General features: G+C 39.4%; 1 protein-coding gene across 6 annotated transcripts in view; it reads right to left on the bottom strand.

Moving 5' to 3' along the window:
* The window catches only part of ARFIP1 (ADP ribosylation factor interacting protein 1), a 125,530-nt gene that overhangs the window by 24,429 nt on the left and 80,646 nt on the right, over positions 1-20,455 (bottom strand). For all 6 annotated transcript variants that reach the window (XM_040966936.1, XM_040966939.1, XM_040966937.1 and 3 more), the window contains 2 exons: positions 15,963-16,184; positions 2,263-2,420 (listed from right to left, as the gene is read on the bottom strand). In XM_040966936.1, coding sequence (XP_040822870.1) covers positions 2,263-2,420; positions 15,963-16,184 — 380 coding nt within the window. The remainder of the gene's footprint in view (positions 1-2,262; positions 2,421-15,962; positions 16,185-20,455) is intronic.

Raw genomic sequence — 20,455 nt, 5'->3', positions numbered from 1 at the left:
TCTTTTTATGAACATTATTTCACAGGCAGCAATGTTTCAAAGAGTTACACCAGCCATACTTGGGAATACAAAAGTCAAGTCATAAGTTTAATGGATAAATTCATATATTGCAACTTAAATAACCAAAGTTGTCTTGAAGACATAAGAAATTAACTACCATGTATTGATCATGATTTATAATTTTGTTCCAAAGTCCCAAGCAAATTATACTGGACAAATTCAGATCCTATTTAACATTATATTTTAAGGTAACTGTTTCATTACAAGATGATTTTAGGAACATTATTTTTCAGAAATTAGGTGTAAATTTTTTGATTGGTTATTAACACCTACAGGGAGCTGGTGGATTCTCATCTTGGCTCTGAAAATGATAAGCAAACTAGCCAACCTCTGGAACTTTACTTGCTTCTTCTGAAACTGAATATAAGACGTTTTGCATACAAATAGTGCCTATCTGATAAGTCTGACTTTACCATGGGTTAACATTTTAAAAAAATATTTCAGAAATACCCGCTGAAGGGCAAGGTTCTGAAGGAGGGATAAGGTTAGGTAATTAAAATACACTTCAGGATTGGTAGACAATCACAAAATGGAGGCAAACTAGACACACCAAGTTCTCAACTGGGTCACTTATAGAACCAGGAACTTTCCATGTCCAAAATATTTAACAATCAAAAGATTAGAAAATAAACGATTAAGGTGATAAAAGGAAGTGTAAACCCTTACACACATTAGCACATCATGAAGAAGGGACTGATTTCAACAAGAATCAAACAGAACATATATATAAATGAAATTATTCATTCAAACAATATCTGGCAAATAATTTATGCTTCTGAATGTTATTAAAAGGATTCACACTGAAGGATAGCCTATTAAAACATCTGTTTACTTCCTTTTCCCCCCTACTTTTTGATTTTCATGTTAGTAAATAATTAAACAACACTGAAGTCAAAACATACACATCAATAAGCCCAAAGCACTGTCCTGCTCGATCCCAGGAGATAAGCTCAGTTGTTTGTCTTGATCTTCATTTCCTGGTCATTAAGGATTTCATACATTCAAATGGCAAACTTTAAACACAGCATGAGGTGAAGGCATTTCTTACCGTGAAAAGATCAAAAATGAACAACTCCAAATGTTTGGTTTTTACTTAAGGCATGAGGAAGTACGTAGCTATGAACAAGCACTCACATGCAAAAAGACTAATTAGATGACTCTGGAGCTTTCGTAGGCATTGATCACATCATCCATCTTAGACAAGAGGTCAAAACATAAAATTATCCTTCCAAAGGTAAAGTTTGTACCAATCTTCAATTATGCTTCAGAAAGCATTAAAAACAATAATTTAATAAGTGTTCACAAGAAAAAATAAGCTTATAGGGGACTGGACTAATATTGAAATACAGTGGTAGGGTTATACAGGGGAAAAAAAAATATATTGGACCTAAAATCAAAAGTTGACAACGCTCCCTCAAGTTTGCTACTTCTTATATATTTTTAATTTTTTAATAACATATTTGTTCACCTAGCAAAATGGCTATTAAAAGATAGAAAAAAGATTTATATATCTTAAACAGAATGTAAATGAACACTGTATTATAAAATTACCAAAATATAAGGCAAACAATTTATGTAAAAGGTAAAATTTTAAAGGATTTGAAGCCTGGTTAAAATCTGGGTAAATGAAAAAGTCAGGGCAGCTGGTATTCAGAGGAAACAAAACCCTGGAAGCCGAAATGAGCTCATGCACTCAGGAGATACTGAAGGACAGGTTTGGCCACTGTACAAGCAGTGTGACTGCATACCCAGGGAACTGTGTACACTTTGGCCAGAGCACTGAGGGTCATCTAGTGTCTGGCAGGGATGATGCAGGCCCTTATCCCAAGAAGCCGGAGCTGGAAGGTCCTCATTTTCCTATTCACCAAAAGGCAGGGACTGGGCACATGACCAGGGTTCAACTGGAAACTCTCAATGAAGCAAGCACTCAAGGGGATTCGGGAAATTACTAAAGGTAGCTGAGGCAGCAAGAGCCAAAGGCATCCAGCACTGGAGCTTTTCCAAGGCATTCGTTGGCTTTGGTTCTTGCATGTTTCCAGAATCATGCTCTCTTCCCTTTCTGTTAGCTTCATGGGCAGTCCTATAACCTTCCATACATCTTTTTTTTTTTTTTTTCTGCTAAGCTGGACAGAGCTGGGGTCTGAAAACCTTAACTTATGTGTCATCTTTAAAATAGACGACGCAGTGAAAATCATTACTCACCTGGCACTTTCATATTGTTTTACGGTCATCAACGTATCTTCAATTGTTTTATTCACCAAAGTGTTCACACTGGCAATGAAAAAATTAATAGCTCCAAGAAGTGTCTCTCCATTCTTAGCTAGAAGCTTCTGTGTATCTGCATTATAGCCAAATTCTTCCTAAAACAGAAAAGTCACCTTAATGTACTAAATAAATAATTATAAATTAGTAAGCATGACTTTACAATATCCTGAATAGATTGCTATGGGGAAAGAATCAGATTTATAAATTTAGTTATACAAGTTTTACTTTTTTCCTCACTCTTTAAACATTTAGGAATCTTAATCACAGCTAGCTATACAATTATAAAAACTTTTAGCAAATGAAAGTCATCAACAGTTTAGATATATAGCTAAAATCTAAATTTTTAAAAGCTAAACTACTTTGTACTGGAAAGAATATTTTCAATTCTACATTGTTTTACCATACTATAAGCACAGCTGTTAAAAAGAAAATATAGCAGATTATTAATCAGAGAAACTATAACTTTCACAACCAAATTAGGTAACAATTGGTTAAAGTTCCAGACATGGAGTAGACTGCAGTTTTTGGTGTTTTGACTGAATCTCCTCAGAATATAAATATTAACAATATGTATTTCTTTGGAAATCTGATGACCAATTGATTCTCTAGTTCGGGTTTTGCTAGAAACAGGGCCGAGGGAAGGATCATTCAACACCGTATCTAGTTTATTCTCTTGGAAAAAACTGTACCTTGGCTTGGCTAACATGACACAGAACTCAGATCTGGCCAAGAACTAACCTCAGGGCTCAGCAGTGAAAGCTGAACTCAAGTTTTATTGATTAATGGAATAATCAGAAACACATCTGACCACATTTTAAAAACTGCCATATTTTACGAAGTGTCAATTTGGGAATTCTAGTATGTTGTCAAACGTTTTCAACTGAAGATAAAAACAAGATGCAATGCTAAATTAGAATCCCAGAAGATGGAAATTTAATGCTAGAGACACAGCTACAAGTACATTTCAAGGTGACAAAGTATTCAGTAGTTCAGTAGACAACACAAAAATAGAACTACTTTCACTGCTAAAAATGTTTTTTTATTTGAGAGGTCCATCTAGCTCTATTCTAGTCAGTCATCAAAATTTTATACACTGTGACTGCAAATACTGCAGCTAAGCATAACATGAAAATAACACCTATCAATTCACTTTAAAACAAAAATGAGGGGCAGCTGTAGTAGCACAGCATACTGCCACTACCTGCAATATCAGCATTCATATAGGCACCTGTTCACATCCTGGCTGCTCCACTTCTGATCTAGCTCTCTAACACCACGCCCAGAAAAGCAGCAGAGAATAGTTCAAGTGCTTTAGCCTCTGCACCCACATGGGAGATCTAGAAAAAGATCCTGGCTCCAGCATGGGCCATCTCCAGGGGCTGCAGCCATCTGGGATGAACCAGAGACTGGAAGATCTTTGTCTCTCTCTTCTTCTCTGCAACTATGCCTTTCAACTAATCAAAAAAAAAAAAAAAAAAGCAGAAGGACATCTGTAGATGTCTGGTATCATGTTTCTACAAGCTAACTCACCCACTGCAGTCTAGATAAACACTACTAGCAAAAAATACAAGAGAAGATAACTTCATAACTTTATATAAATCCAGTAGTTGATCAAAAAGAAGCCTATATATGTTTAACAAATATATAATATCATATTCTTATAGCAATGCATTCATTTCTTCTTTTTTTAGATTTATTTTATTTTTATTGGAAAGGTAGATATACAGAGAGGAGAGACAGAGAAGAAGATCTTCCTCCAATGATCCACTCCCCAAGTGAGCGCAACGGGCCGATACTATGCCGATCCGAAGCCAGGAGCCTCTTCCAGGTCTCCTGCACAGGTGCAGGGTCCCAAAGCTTTGGGCTGTCCTCGACTGCTTTCCCGGGCCACAAGCAGGGGGCTGGATTTTGGGAAGTGGAGCTGCCGGGACCAGAACCAGCACCCATATGGGATCCTGGCTGTGCAAGGCGAGGACCTTAACCACTGTGCCATTGCGCCGGGCCAAATGCATTCATTTCTAAAAGTTCTCAACACCTACTTTGAAAATGCAAAAGAAACCCTAATTTAATCACAGGAAAATATGTATTTCCTAGAAGCTTCAGGTTGTTTTCACAAAAGCACACAGAAGGGGCGAGCATAGTGGCACAGCTGTCTAGTCTTTCTTCACTTGGAGTGTTGTCATTCCATTGGGGGCTGGTTCAAGACCCCGCTGCTCTGCTTTGGATCCAGCCCTCTGCTTGTGGCCTGGGAAAGCAGTGGAGGATGGCCAAATCCTTGGCACCCTGCACTCATGTAGGAGACCTGGGAAAAGTTCCTGGCGCCCAGCTTTCCACTGGCACAGCTTGGGTGGCCATGGCCATTTCAGGAGTAATCCAGCTGTGGCTTTGCTATCTCCAGATGCTTTTTTTTTAAGGACACCAAGGGGGCTAAATCATCCAATATTCGGCAAATGGATGACTGGAGCGCTCCCTCCCTCTCTTCTTCTTTCCTCTTTTTCTCTTACTCTCCTTCCTCCCCATCTTTTCTCTCTGTAACTCTTTCAAGCAAAATAATCTTTCAAAAAACACAACTGAAGTACAATAGATGAAAAACAGAAAAAAAAAATTTAAGATTTTTTAAAATTTATTTTTATTGGATAGACGGATAGACAGAGAGGAGGAGAGACAGAGAGGAATTTCTTCCCTCCGATGATTCACTCCCCAAGTGGCTGCAATGGCCGAAGCTGAGCCAATCTGAAGCCAGGAGCCTGGATCTTCTTCTGGGTCTCCCACACAGGTGCAGGGTCCCAAGGCTTTGGGCTGTCCTCAACTGTTTTACCAGGTCACAAACAGGGAGCTGGATGGGGAGCAGTGCTGCCAGGTTTAGAATCAGCGCCCATATTGGATCCTGGTGTGTTCAAGGCAAGGACTTAAGCCACTAGGCCACCACGCTGGGCCCAGATTCAGTCTTTAGTTGATGTTAATAATTTCAACATTCTCATAATTAGAAATCACCCTAGCAACCACAAAGAATATTCATCAATGTGTTCATATTAAGGGTAGAGTTGAAGTTCCAACCTGCTACTGAAGATGGAAGGTCAATACAACTCCCTGATTCAAAATTTGGTTGGTAAAACAGCACAGTATTACAATAAAAACCATATTTGGACCAAAAGAACAGAAATCAGGACTCAGAAATAAGTAATGCACCAACAGTGAACTGATCTTTGAGGAAGGTACCAAGAACACATATATGACAGACCAGTCTCCTCAACAAATGCTGGAGGCATGTGGTACAGTGTGTTAAGCTGCTGTTTGCAATGCCAACATCCCCTATCAGAGCTCTGGTTTTGAGTCCCAGCTCCTCTGTCTGCTATCCACTCCTTACTGTAAACAGCTGGGAAAGCATCTTGGATGGAGTTCCAGACTCCAGGCCTCGGCCTGGCCCTGCCTTGGCTGTTGTGACCATTTTGGGGGTAAACTAGCAATGCAAGTTCTCTCTCGTTTTTCTCAATCTCACCTTTGGTCACTCTAGCATCCAAATAAAGTAACTAATAAAGCATAACAACAATGGTGCTGGGAAGACTGGATATTCAAACGCAGAATGATGAGCCCTATCTTTCGTCATATAAAAAGTCATATCAAAATGGATCAAAGATCTAAAGTGAAGAACTGAACCCATGAAACCCAAGGAAATTATAAACGAAACACTTCAAGACATGGAATAGGCAGCTACTTTTGGGTAACATTCCCAAAGCACAGGAAACACAAAAAATGATCCGTGGTATTACAAAATGCAAAGCTTCTGACAGCAAAGGAAACAGTAAAGAGATGATCTACAGGCTGAGAGAAAAGGTGGTAATTGTGAATGAATAAACAGAAGGAATACAGTAAGAAACTCAAACAACTCAGCCGCAAAAAGTAGGCCAATGACTTGGTTCGACATTTCTCAAAAAAGATAAATCAAAATGAAACATAACAAAGCAAGAAAACTTTAACACTGGCCCAGCTGGTCTGGCTGTCTCCTGAACTTCCAACTAAGGAGGCATCAGATGACGCCCCAGGGGTTCCAGGTGTCTGCTGCTCACAGAGGAGACCCACCAGGCATGCTGGGTTCCTAGCTGTGGCCTGGTACAAGGTTTGTTATTGTAGGCATTTGGGGAGTGAATCAGCAGATGGAGCATTTCTCATTCACTGCCACTCTTTTTCAAGTAAACACAAACCTTTAAGAAAACGGCTGATAATGCACAAAAAGTGGAATTCTTACACACTGAGAGTAGGAATATAAATTAGAGCAATTAAATAGTGAGAACAGTATGATGAAGGCTTCTCAAAAAACTAAAACTATTATATGAGGGCCCAGCACAGCAGCCTACTGGCTAAATCCTCACCTTCTATCTGCCAGGATCCCATATGTACAATGGTTCGCATCACGGATGTTCCACTTCCCATCCAGCTCTCTGCTTGTGGCCTGAGAAGGCAGCACAGGATGACTCAAAGCCTTGGGACCCTACACCCATGCGGGAGACTCGGAAGAGACTCCTGGCTCCTGACTTCCTATCAGCTCAGCTCTGGTAATTGCAGTCATTTGGGGAGTGAACCACTGGACAAAGATCTTTCTCTCTGTATCTCTTTCTCTCTGTATATCTGCCTTTTCAATAATTAAAAAAAAAAAAAAAAAAAAAAACCTTGGGCCTGGCGCAATGGCACAGTGGTTAAGGTCCTCGCCTGGAACTCCCAGGATCCCATATGGGCGCTGGTTCTAATCCCGGCAGCCCCGCTTCCCATCCAGCTCCCTGCCTGTGGCCCGGGAAAGCAGTCAAGGATGGCCCAAAGCTTTGGGACCCTGCACCCGTGCAGGAGACCTGGAAGAGGCTCCTGGCTTCAGATCGGCATAGTATCGGCCCGTTGCGCTCACTTGGGGAGTGGATCATTGGAGGAAGATCTTCTTCTCTGTCTCTCCTCTCTGTATATCCACCTTTCCAATAAAAATAAAATAAATCTTAAAAAAAGAGAAAAAAACCCTTTATTTAAGAAACTATCACATAATCTATAATCCATGACTGGGTATGCATTCAAAGGAAACGAAATCAAGGAGTCACAGAAATCTGAACTCGTATGCTCACCACAGCACTGATTCACAACAGCCAAGCTATGGGATCAACCGAGGTACCCAGAGACAAGTGTGCACTACAGAATGCTGTTCAGCCTAACATAACATGAGGAAAGCCTGTCACCTGCAGCAACATGGATGGAAACAGAAGACAGATAGTTAAGTAAAATAAGCCAGGCACAAGATCAACCATAGAGGTTCTCTTACGCAGAACCTAAAGAAGTCGATTTCACAGAGGTAGAGGGAAGGACTGTTAGAAGTTAGCAATAGGGGTGACAGGCTGAGGAGGGAGGTCAACTAATGGAAACAGAGTCGGGAGGAGTAGCTGGCAGTGTCCTGCAGCACTGCAGAGCTGCCCACAGCTCATGACACCTAGTGCGTACTTCCTGAAGGAGAAGTCCGAGCTCCCCATGGAAGACATCACAAATATTTGAACAGACGGAGAGGCTAGTTGCTCTGATTTGGTCATCATGTGTTGCACACACGTAACAAATGTACACTGTACCCCATAAACATATGGCATTATGTGTTAATCAAAATACATTTTACAACGTGGTGGTTTTATACAGAGCAGAGGTTCAAACATTTGCATTTTCCCCCTGTAGCAGCTCTTACATCATTTTCAATATCTACCAGATAAAATTATCACCATTTCCCATTAAATGTATATACTAGGAACAAATAAAAGATCAATTGGATGTTAAAGTTTACTTAATAATATAAATTATTATCTAATTAACCACAAATGGCTTATTCTAAATAGGCTAGCTAAAAACTAGGATCACAAGTACTAGCATTTCATTGACAGCAGCATGGATTGAGCAAACTCTCACGAAGCTGACAGACATTACTCTCTGAATTGAGAAAATCAAATACAATTGAGATGACATGGTATGAGAGAACCAGGAATCATAAGGCACGTGATAATGAAAAAGTCTAGTCCCGGAAGTTGCATATCTAAGCTCAATCTTGATTCTGCACTGGAACTGCATCTTTCAAGAACTCAAAACTCTTTGTGTTTCTATTTCCGTGCAGCTTTGCGGGAGGTGTAAGATAACTTATGCAAAGCTGCTGACAAATCATGCATTAATTAAAAGACCATTTTTTATCCCCTTTGGCAAATCTGGTTTTATTTTATTGTTTTTAACTAATAAGCATTATTTTTCCCCCTGTGAAACGCAGGACTTTGACTACTCCTTAAATTCTTCCTTAACCCCTAATACCTCAATCCCAATGGCAGCACTAATCGCATATTCAGTGCCATGAAGCGCAAGGGCCTGTGCTCCAAGGGGAAAGATGGCAGCACTGCTCTCCGCAAATCTTCCCTCAAAAGGAGTCAGCCTTGGAAATTTCAGAAAAGTAAATTCACTGAACAGTGAGCAGAGAGGGTACAGATGGAGACTCTAGCAGTCATGCAGTAAGAGATCAAAGGCTACTTAAACGGAGGGATGACCTAAGCAGAGCAGATGGCTTCTGCTCAACTTACCGGTTCTATGACTCTGGGCAGGTTTCTCTCTACCACGTCCTCTCCCTCGGCCTTTACTCAAAAGGCTGAGATGGAAGGATTGATCATGTCTGCTTTCTGCTGGTTCGCTCTCCAACTGGCCATAAGACACATTCCTGTTGGATGCAGGTGCTGTACATGCTGGCTTAGCCGGCTGTGTCACAACCCAGGCACAGAAGGTTTCTTAATACTCAACAGACCAGAACAAGCAGCCACCAACATTCCCCATTTGGATTTACTAAACCCTCATATTTTTTAGTAACTTCACAATTAATGTGATAAACAATTTTAACATTTGGTGGGAATCTAAACATAGTACCCTCAAATTTTCATTCTACAGTTTTGGCTGTGAAGGTACATTTACTCAAAAAAGGAAATGTAATTTAAATGTTCCAGTGTCATGGAGGAAGCTAGAACGTAGAAGAGGATTTGAATGGGCCTTCCTTCAAAGAAGACAGACAAATGATCTTGAAAAGATGCTCAATGTCACCAGTCATTAGGGAAATCTAAGCTAAATCCATATGAGATACTACTCCATATCCATTAGGATAGCTATTAGCAACAGCAGAGATAAACAACATGGGCAGTAGAGGATGTGCAAAAACTGGATCCTCAGCTTTGCTCCTGGCCGTGTATACAGTAGAACCCTTTGGAAAACAGTCTGACAGTCCTTATTATAAAATTACTATTTGACTCAGAAGTCACACTTCTTAAAATACACTCAGGACAAAACCACATGTCTAAACAACAAAATATATACATAATGTGAACAGCAGCATTATTCATAATGACCAAAAAGTGGAAACAAATAAGATCTAAAGTGACAACTGGAAAGACATGTTACAGCCACACAACAAAATAGTCTCAGCCACAGGGGGAAGTGAAGTTCAGACACATTATAGCACAGACAAACACTGAAAAGCAATGCTAAGAAAAAGGTTGACACAAAAGTCCATACATGCTCTGATTCCAAATGTGTATGATCTGCAAATCTACAGGGATATGAAGCAGACCAGTGGCTGCCAGCACCTGCAGGGAGAGGAGCATGGGTGTGGAGATTGTTTTCAGGGTAATGAAAATGTTCTGGAATTGGGTAATGATGGCTGACAGACAAGTCTGTGAATACACTAAGCAGTAAAAAAAGAAAATCTCCTAAAGGTGATAAAAATGATCTTTTATGAACACCCATTATCTGAATCATAAACTTTGCAAGACTGAATCTTATGGTATATGAATTACATCTCAATAAAACTGTTACTTAAAAAACTTGGAATGTATCTGTTGAATAGAAGTTCCTGCCACAATTACTATCCATGGACTCACAGGATGCCTATCAGCCATCCTGGCACTCGATGCAGCAATGCAGCTCATCAAGGAACCCACAGCAAATTTAGGGTCAGTGATGGGCCTAGGCTGGAGGGGTCATGCCATGTCCCCACCATCTTGAAGCAATTGGCTAGATAAAATAGTGCAATGGCTTTCTGTGCCACGATTCCTCCTTCTGCCAGGGTTCCTGGGCTCGGGAATCAAGGAGAGGAAATGGGAGTGGTACTGCTGACCACTACCTCTAATGAGCCGCTGCCAACATTTCTACTTCCTGTCCCCATGACCCTATGCTCTGCTAGCCCAGAGACTTTGGCTCTGAAAGGAGGAGGAATGCTTCCACAAAGAGATGCATCAATGATCCCACTGAACTGGAGGTTAAGTCTGTCACTTCAGACTGTGGGGTCCTTGTGTCTCTGAATCAACAGGCAGTGAAGGGAGTTACTATGTTGATTGGCATGAACCAGCTAATTGCCAAGGGGGAAACTGCGACTGCTACTCTATAACAGAGCTTCAGGAAGAGTATGTCTGGAATACAGGGGATCCCTTGCAGTGTCTCTTAATACTATCATGCTGCCACTAATGTCCATGGAGAACTTTAACAATCCACCTCAGACTCGACTACTAAAGCCCAGACCTTCAAAGATGAAGGCATGGGTTACACTACCAAGGAAAGAAACATGATTGGTTGAGCTGCTTGTAGGAGGCAAATACAGCATGTGTGGAAAAACGTCACGATAGTAGCAGCTACCATCACTTGAAGAAATGAGGACTGCAATTACTATGAGAATTTCCCCCTTCTTTGGTTTGAGTCTGCCTGTGTATAAGGATTTGTTTTCTTCCCACTTAACCCTTTACTATGTAGCATAAAATATATTAGCCTTATTGATAGTATTTAAACAGTTAGTTCCTTTATAATTTTATTCATTTATCGGAGAGGAAGAAAGACAGCTCTTCCATCTGCTGGCTCACTCCCAAAATAACTCCAATGTCGAGGGCTGCATCAGGAACAAAACTGGGAGCTGACAATGGTATCTACTTCTTCCAAGTGGACTGCAGCAACCCAACCACTTGAGCCATCACTGCTGCCTCTCAGGGTCTAAACTATTAGGACGTTGGATTCAGTTCAACTAGAAACTTAACCCAGGTACTCTGGCATGTGATGTAAGTGGTTAAACACTCATATATGTTGTTAGCTTTTTATATTATTTAATCTATCGGATATGAAGATAAAACATGAACATCACACAGAGACTTGCACATCATTCTGGGCAATGGGTTCGTCTTTGTAACATGTTATGCAGAAGTACAACTTGCTGTTGTCTCTACTGCTGCCTGCAACACTAGCATCCCACATGAACACCACACTGTGTTTCAGTTGCTCCAATTCTGATTCTACTGTTCCCCCTGCTAATAGCTTGGGAAAATCAGTGGAAAATGGCCCAAGTGTTTGGGACCCTGCCAACCATGTGAAATCCCTGGATCAGGTTCCAGGCTCATGGCTCCTGGATTTGACCTGGTCCAGCACTAGCTGTTGTAGCCATCTGAGGAGTGAACCAGCAGATGGAAGGTCTCTCACACTCTTGGTCTCTCTATTCCAAAATAAGTAAATAAGTCCTCAGAGGAAAAATAAAGTCAAGCACAGTCAAAGCGTATATGTATATGAGTCAAGTTAACAAAGAGTAAACTATGACAGTTAATTTTATGTGTGAACTTGGCTAGATTATTGTGCCCAGCTATTTGATTAACTTCACTCCAGACATTGTGGCTAAGACAGATTTTGTAGATGTAACAGACATTTACAATCTGCTGACTTTAAAAGACAAGACTATCCTGGAGGCAGATACTTGGCATGGCTGTTGAGACACAGGTTGGGATGCCCTGTATTCCACATTTTCTGGGTTCAAGTCCCAGCTCTTTTCCCAATTTCAGCTTCCTGTTAACGTGTACCCTGGCAGACGGCTATAAAAAGTAATAAACTTGGGATCCTGCAACCCATGCGAGAGACCTGAATTAAATTTTCACACAGTCTGTGGTACTGCAGATATGTGGAGAGTGAATCAACAGGAAGGAGCTGTTACTCTCATAGTTGCTCAAATAAGCAAACTTTAATTGTAAAAAAAAAAAAAAAGGAAGACTCCTCTATCAGGTAAGATAGACTTTATCCAATGAGTTGAAGCACTTACACATACATACACATTGCCTCCTGGCTGAGCCTCCAGAGCAGCGTAATACACATCAAGCCTGTCAATAAACTGACTAGTCTTCAAACACATCCCCAAACACATCCTGGTTTGTCATTTCTCTTTCTCTTGGCGTTTGTATTGCTCAAATACATAATTAACTGTAGATTTCAAACACATGTTTATCAATGTTACTTGTGGAATGTACATATCAACATACAAAACTTTTAAAAATCCTAACAGAAATGATTTTGTTGAAGATTGCTACATGCTTTGATCTATAATTTTTCACTTAGAAACACCAACCACAACTTTTTAATTCAAGGAATTTATATTTCTACTTTATCCATTTCATTCAAATCACCTTTGTATATGCACATGTCCTAGCATTTGCTACCTTACACCATAAAGTTTTCCTGAATATATTATATGCATTTTTAGTAAAAGAGAATGGATTAGATTCTTGTAGAAAAATTTTATACAATGGAATTCATATTGAATGACTCAGTAGATAGAAATATCTGTGTTAGCTAATTTTACAGGTCAACCTAAAAGGCCACAGTTCCCAGATATTAATCAAACAATATTCTGGATGCTTCTGTAAAGATGTTTTTGGATGAGATGAATTTTAGTCAGTATCATGCAGGGGTTTCAAGGTCAGGATTTAGCCATTGTTCCATCACACTGGGCCATGGGCCAACTTTTTAAGGTAAATCTCTATATACATAATCATACCCTACTAAAATATCTTTATTTTCCTTCTGTCTTTAGACATATATAAGCTTGATCCTGGCACAGTGGCCTTCTAGCTAAATTCTTGCCATGTAACCACTGGGATCCCATTTGAACACTGGTTCATGTCCTGGCTGCTCAACTTCCTTCCAGCTCCCTGCTTGTGGCCTGGGAAAGCAGCAGAGGATGGCCCAAAGCCTTGGGACCCTACACCTGTGTGGGAGACCTGGAAGAGGCTCCTGGTTTCTGGTTTCGTTTCAGCTCAGTTCTGGCCACTGTGGCTACTTGGAGAGTGAACCAGTGGACGGAAGATGTTTCTCTGTCCTTCTCTGTAAATCTATCTTTCCAACAAAAACAAATAAATCTTAATACTGATATCATTAGTGCTGCCTAAGGTTTTAGTCATCCTGTGATTTGTCTGATAACTGGGAAATGTCTTCCTGGGGGCCAGGTTCTCTCTGCCATTGCAGGCAGAAAAAAAGTCCTCCACTCTAGTGAACATTAAAAAAAATAATAAGGTTACAGAGATGTTTCCTTTTACTTCTGTTTGGCAACACAAACAAAAACTTGAATTTCACTGTATTCACGCTTCTACGCAATTCTGGTATTATTTGTTTACTTATATTCACAGTCTTTTCCAGCATGGTTAAAAATAACTGATGAGTAATGATGGCATGATTCCTAACATGAAGAAACAGCAAAACATTTTAAGATATAATAAAATAAGGTCATTAATACTTCATCCTACATCTTTGATTTACAAAAAGATCCATGGATCCACATTGTAGTTGTGAGACGAAAGTTTTCACCTGTTTTTAAAAAGTGAATTTTCTCATTGGAAGACTCATAAAATATCAATCATTACAAAGAGTTAGCAATGCTTAACTCACAACAAAATTTAAAACTAGGAACAACAGGGCCCAGCGTGGTAGCCTAGTGGCTAAAGTCCTCGCCTTGAACCCACCAGGATCCCATATGGGTGCCAGTTTGTGGCCCAACTGTTCCACTTCCCATCCAGCTCTCTGCTTGTGGCCTGGGAAAGCAGTTGAGGACGGCCCAAAGCCTTGGGACCTGCAACCGTGTGGGAGACCTGGAGGAGGTTCCTGGCTCCTGGCTTCAGACCAGCTCTGCTCTGGCTGTTGTGGCCACTCAGGGAATAAACCAGCAAATGGAAGATCTTTCTCCCTGTCTCTCCTCCTCTCTGTATATCTTGCGTTCCAAGAAAAGTAAGTAAATAATCAAAAGGAAAAAAATAAACTAGGAAGAATAGGCATAAATTCTGATCAATCATCTTGCAGAGTTCTATAAAAGAATTTCCACATTTAGAAAAGATAATAAGATAATACAAGTACTCAGTAGTTAAGCGTGAGCATTAAGTGAGGTAATAAAAACATAAACCATTTATAATAGTATCTGGCATCTACAAAGCCTCCCATCTATTATTAGTAGTAGAGTCTAACAGGATATATGGTATATTTGCTAACACTGCGGTAGCACATCCATACTCTGAGTACTTCTCTTTCCCTATCGTGGGGATTTTTCTCTGGGCCATAAATCCTCTGCAGATTACACTTAACAAGACAGCTGATTAGCCTGGTTACAAATTCATACTCTCATTTACTTTGTGATCTTTAAGAAATTATCTAACCACTCCTAGTCTACTCATCTATAACACAGGCATAATATTTCTTGCACCAGTGTGTAGAAAAGTCATGTGATATAATGAATAGAGCAGCCAGCACACAACACTGAACTGTAATTAGTATGACATTTAGCTTCTCAATATTAGATCAGCTGTTCTTTTTGCCTAATGGGCTCAGGTGGAATTATATTTTTATCAGCATACATATCAATACATGTAGCCAAATTGTTGTCATCCAAGGTCTTAGAACAAAGTGATAAAATTCTCTAAATTATCTAATTCTCCTAGTTAGGTAAATTTCAGCAGGCAAGTAATAGCTGTTCACTTTGGCTCTGGCAAAAAAAAAAATAATAAATAAATAAAATAAAAGACAGGAAAGAGCTCGGGTAAGACATCAAAAGAAATTGTTAGAAATGTTTTGCCAGGCCAATGTTGTGACTTAGCAAGTAAATACCAGTAATGTTGGCATCCTATACAGGTGCCAGTTTGTGTCACAACTATTCCACTTCTGATACAGCTCCCTGCTAAGGGCCTGGGAAAAACAGAGGAACATGGCCCAGTTTCAGGGCTCCTGCCACTCACAGGGGCAATCAGGCTAACGTTTCTTTGTAGCTTTGGCCTAACAGCATTCTGGAAAGTGAACCAGTACAAGAGTCTCTATCTCTTTCTCTCTTTTTCAAAATAAGTCTTAAAAACAACAACAAATTCTTTGTAAAACGTTGTAACAATACATGCCAAACATTATGTCTCAAATTCATAATTTATATTAACAATCTCAGTTACACTGTATCACGAATCCAGTCAAGAAAGTTATAACTTGTTCAACACACTTAGAGAGCAGGCAAGAGAATTTTCAGATAGCCAGTTTACCTTTTACCTATATTAAAGAATTGTAGGTAGCTGTGATTCTTTCTAGGTCTTCAGCAGGTCAAACGTTTTTTTTCCCTCACCTCTCCCCAAGTCCTTCTGAAGCCCCAAGGGACACCTCTCCTAAGCTACATTGGACCCCTATGTTGACAGAACAGGCAGATAAGCCTTCACATCTTGGAATTCTGATTTTCTTTAGAGTTCATCAAATCATAAATACAACAAGTTACCTCCTGGAACAACTCTATATCATTTTCCTTCTCCACTCACAGTTACTTAATAAAAGCATCTTACATGGAGTTCTAGTGACTTCAAACTCAGGTCAGCAAATGCATCTCCAAGTTGCCTCTGGGTATGCACCATCTGGAAAAGCTGGGTTGACAATGTCTGAGCCAGTCTTAGGATATTTTCATATTTTTTCTTGTTATCTCTTAATATCTCAATCTGAGCTTCAAGTTCAAGGTCCACAGTTCTTGAGCCACGGCCTAGCTTCTCAGAGATAATTTGTCGAGTACACTAAAGTGGAAAGATACACTTTGTTAAGGAAAGAAAAAAAAACAGAAAAAAAATATACAACTACCTAAAATACAATTAAAATACAATTGCTAGAGCACATGGTATACATAATTTTCTAGCTCCAAACAAGTGGCCTAACTGAAAGTTTTCTGCACCTAAGTTTAGAAGCTCATCAAGACTCAGCAAGTAAATTCATGAGGCGTGTCTAGTAACTACTAACACTAAGAGGAAAATTTATGACTTAATACTGACAGACGGACTCTCTCACATAATCACACTTGAAGTTCAATGTACTCTGGACAAATTATTTAAAACAGATATTTGGCAATGGTTTAATAATAATAATAATACCAAATTTCTACTCTCTTACAGTTCCAAATGTCTTTTCCCTCTTTCTCCCAAATAGCCTATGTGTCTGAAAGAGGAAAGAAGTTAAAAAGGAGAGAGAAGAGAAAGTGAGCAAGAGAGAAAGTTGTCAGAGATGTGCTGAGTTCTCCTTTCACTTCTGCCCACATACCAATGGATGAATACTAAACTATCCTGCCCAAGAAATAAAAACATATCTTAATGTACTCAACTTCAGAGGGCATGAAAGTAAATTTTCTAGCATAACTTACAAGAAATAAAAAATTATAAGCAACTTCATTATTCAACAATATATTTAAGGGCAACAATACAGGTGATGAATATACTCTCCATCATTTTAAAAATCTGTTCTAACAGATTTCAAAGTTTTGGTTATAGAATTAACTACTATAAAATTAATGCACAAAATAAGTTTCCTCTTCTTTACTCTCACAAACTATTCATAAAACGAAACTACTACTTTGACAGGTATTCTAGTCTCTCTTTTAACATAAAACTACACATCCATGTCTTTAGAGAAAACAGGTTACATTACACTACATATCACATCTTGAACCTTTCTTTTCCATGAACAAGATTTATGCAAAGGTTTCCTTTGTCAACAGATCTAAATCTGTATAAACTAAAACAAATTTCCTGACACAGTTCTATTCTCATCAGTTAAAGATTTTTATGAGCCTATTTTTTTTATTCAGAGCAAAGATATTCTGTTTCAAGATTTATTTTTATTGGAAAGAGAGAAGGAGATTATTTTATTTACAGAGAGAAGGAGACGGAGAGAGAAAGATCCTTCCCCAAATGATTGCAATGGCCAGGGCTGAGCTGATCTGAAACCAGCAACCAGGAGCTTCCTCCAGGTCTCACACGTGGGTGCAGGGTCCCAAGGTCTTGGATCATCCTCTACTGCTTTCTCAGGCCACAAGAAGGGAGCTAGATAGCAAGGGGAGCAGCTGGGACATGAACAGGCACCCATATGAGATTCTGGTACTTGAAGGGAAGAGCCAAACAAGCCAACGTGCCAGGCCCCAAGGCAAAGACATTTTTAACTCTATAGAAAATGACAGGTCAGGTGAGGGGTCAAAACCACACAAGAGGGATAAATCATTACTCTGGGAAACAGAGAAACACCCTTGGGGAATGAAAAACATCAACAGCCAAGGTTAACTGGAAACAGTGAGATTTTAATGAGAAAAACATCAGTAAGAAATAATACATGAAATGGAAGTGAGACAAGGAAAATATGTCAGTCATTCCCACACTCTTCCTCCACATTAGGATTTCCCTGGTAATAATATCAGCAGAGATGCTAACTATATTCACAAGCTGATATACATGGTGCCTTTCAACTTCATAACAGTTCGTTCAACAAGTTACATGCACTGCAAAGAACTGTGTATTGGGAAAATTAAAGAAATGTCCACTGCTGTCTGCTGTCATTCCCTGCTCCCTAAGAAACAGTGGTGGAAGTAGGCATGCGTATCAGAAGTTTAATGAGGAAATGTTTTTTGCTTTCAGGAAGTTAGGCAGTGGGAATAAAACTACACTCATTGTCAGGCAAATTATGATAAATCTGGATTCCTGAAATGAGCTTGTACAATACAGCTTGCATAGTAACACAAGTAATAATTATAAACTTTTTTGAAAAAGCCAAATACTCTGGAAATGAGAGAACTACCAAATGTGTATATGTATAGCTCTGTGGAAGTTTGTAGTGAGAAAATAAAAAGCTGGTAGCCATTTCTATTCATCAGAGTTCCAGAGGAATTTCCTAACAAGATCTTTAAAAAAAAAAAAAGATTTTTATTGGATCTCTGAAGTATACTGAAATTAAAATATAATACTCAAGACTGGCATATACTACAGAACAAGCTTAAAAACAGGGATCAAATATAAGGTGGCAGCCCTCATCAGCTGTCATTTCAATGAAGACTGTCAGGAGCTAACCAGGCACATGAGTCCAGGGGCAGAGGGGCTGCAGGGAATTACTGATCCAGCTCCAGCTCCTCATGTGGAACAGGCGGGTTCTGCACACTCTGTACACTGATTCAGCCCCACACTGGCCCAGGAACTGACCAGGTCCTCACTATGGACTCAGAATACTGAAACCGCTGCAAGAGTACTCTGCAATGCCAAATAAAAATGAATAAAGACATTGAAGCACCTGTAAAAGAAGAAGAATTCATCACAACAACCGACAGACATAAAAAGGGCTATTAAGGTGAAACATGAAGAAGGAAGCATAAAAGGAAAATGAACAGCAGAAACAGGTCAATCAATAAATGAGTAAGGCAATATAACAAGAAAAAACAGGTATGCTAGCATAGAGAAACTACTGGATTAAACACAATAAAGATTAGTCTGATAAGACAGGGAATGCTAATAGCAAGTTCTCAACATTTCCAAAAAGCATTTAATTTTTTATGACAGAGATTAAACATCTCCTGAATGGTGAAAGCAAGATGATTCTAAAACGGAAGAGAGAACTTGAAAAGAAGCCCATTACAGACTAGTGAAAACCACAGATCCACAAAAAAGAATGACTCAACAAATAAAGCAGAGTTCCTATTCTTAGTTATTCCTACAGATAAGAATAAAGGAAATAAACTTGGGCTTAAATATTTGTGAATAAATTAGGTAAATTAAAATAACACTGAAGAAGATGTGTTTAAGGCAAAAATTATGCTCTAATGACTCAATTAAGATTATTAAAGAGGTAAGACGCAAAAGAAAAATAACTCAAATACATATAGGAAAAAACAGATAAAGAGCAGGGAAAACACCTACTGAATGATGTGCAATTACTAGATGTTGGCTCAGAAATGAACTTTTATATAAAGTTCAAAATTGTAGACATGAGAGGCTAACTTTATCAATAAATAAGAAATATAATTGATAAATGAATAAAGCTGAGCTCAGCATGAATGATAAACAACCAAAATGAAAGGAAATTCCAAGCTTTGGAGAATACCACTTCCTGAACAAAGACAAAGTCATCTGAGGAAGCAGACAGTTGTGGAAATCTCTGGGTAATTTTGTCTGGATCACTGGGTCCACAGACAGAAGACAGCAGTAGGATAAAGCTGGAAAAGGAGATAGGAGTTGGATTCATGCCATTGTAAAGACAATGGGATGGAGTACAGGGCTGAGGCAACTGTGATCACACCAAGAGGAGTTGATTGCACAGTCTAAGAGAACTGGAGATACCACCACAGCAGTCTGAGAGGAGAATAAACATGAACTGTGGCTGTGGACGCTGAGATGGAGAAAAAGTAAAAAGAATAAAAAGGAAGTAGAAGTCCCACTGATAGATAGGGATATAAAGGCATAAGGAACACACGGAATGAGGGAATCCTGGGGAACAGAAGGAGCAATGATTTTCGAAGTTCTAGAGATCATGGCCACTCCTCAGATTCTACACTGATATTAACTAAATAACTTTACAAAGATCCATGTAGCATGTTTCAAGATACTTATCACTATCTTAAAAAACATACATAAAGATTTATTTAGTTATGTAGTTAAAAGGCAGACAGAGAAAAGGGGAGAGGGAGAGCTCTTCCAGCCACTGCTTTCCTCCCCACACACTTAAAATAGCCAGGGCTGGGCTGGGCTAAGACCTGGGTCCACCAACTCTATTCAGGTCTCCCTCACTCATCATTACATGGAGTCAAGTACCTAACCATCACCTGCCAATTAAGACAGATAAGCAGACAACTGGATCAGAGGCAGAGTAGCCGGGACTGGAACCAGCACTCAGAAAAGGCTGTGTAACCAGCTGGGCCACAGCATCCATCCCAGAAAAAAAAAAAATCTGTATTTTTGTTAGGATTTCAGGTTCTATTTCTAAAATATTAGCTGAAAAAAATAAATTTAAGTCTATTTTAATTGCTCTTGATAAATACCCA

This window comes from Ochotona curzoniae, unplaced genomic scaffold (genome assembly GCF_017591425.1).
Source record: "Ochotona curzoniae isolate NIBS_2020 unplaced genomic scaffold, NIBS_Ocur_1.0 scaffold_4506, whole genome shotgun sequence".
In the NCBI taxonomy this organism is placed as follows: Eukaryota; Metazoa; Chordata; class Mammalia; order Lagomorpha; family Ochotonidae; genus Ochotona; species Ochotona curzoniae.
The sequence above is the reverse complement of the archived record's forward strand: the minus strand, read 5'-3'. Positions and strand labels throughout refer to the sequence as shown.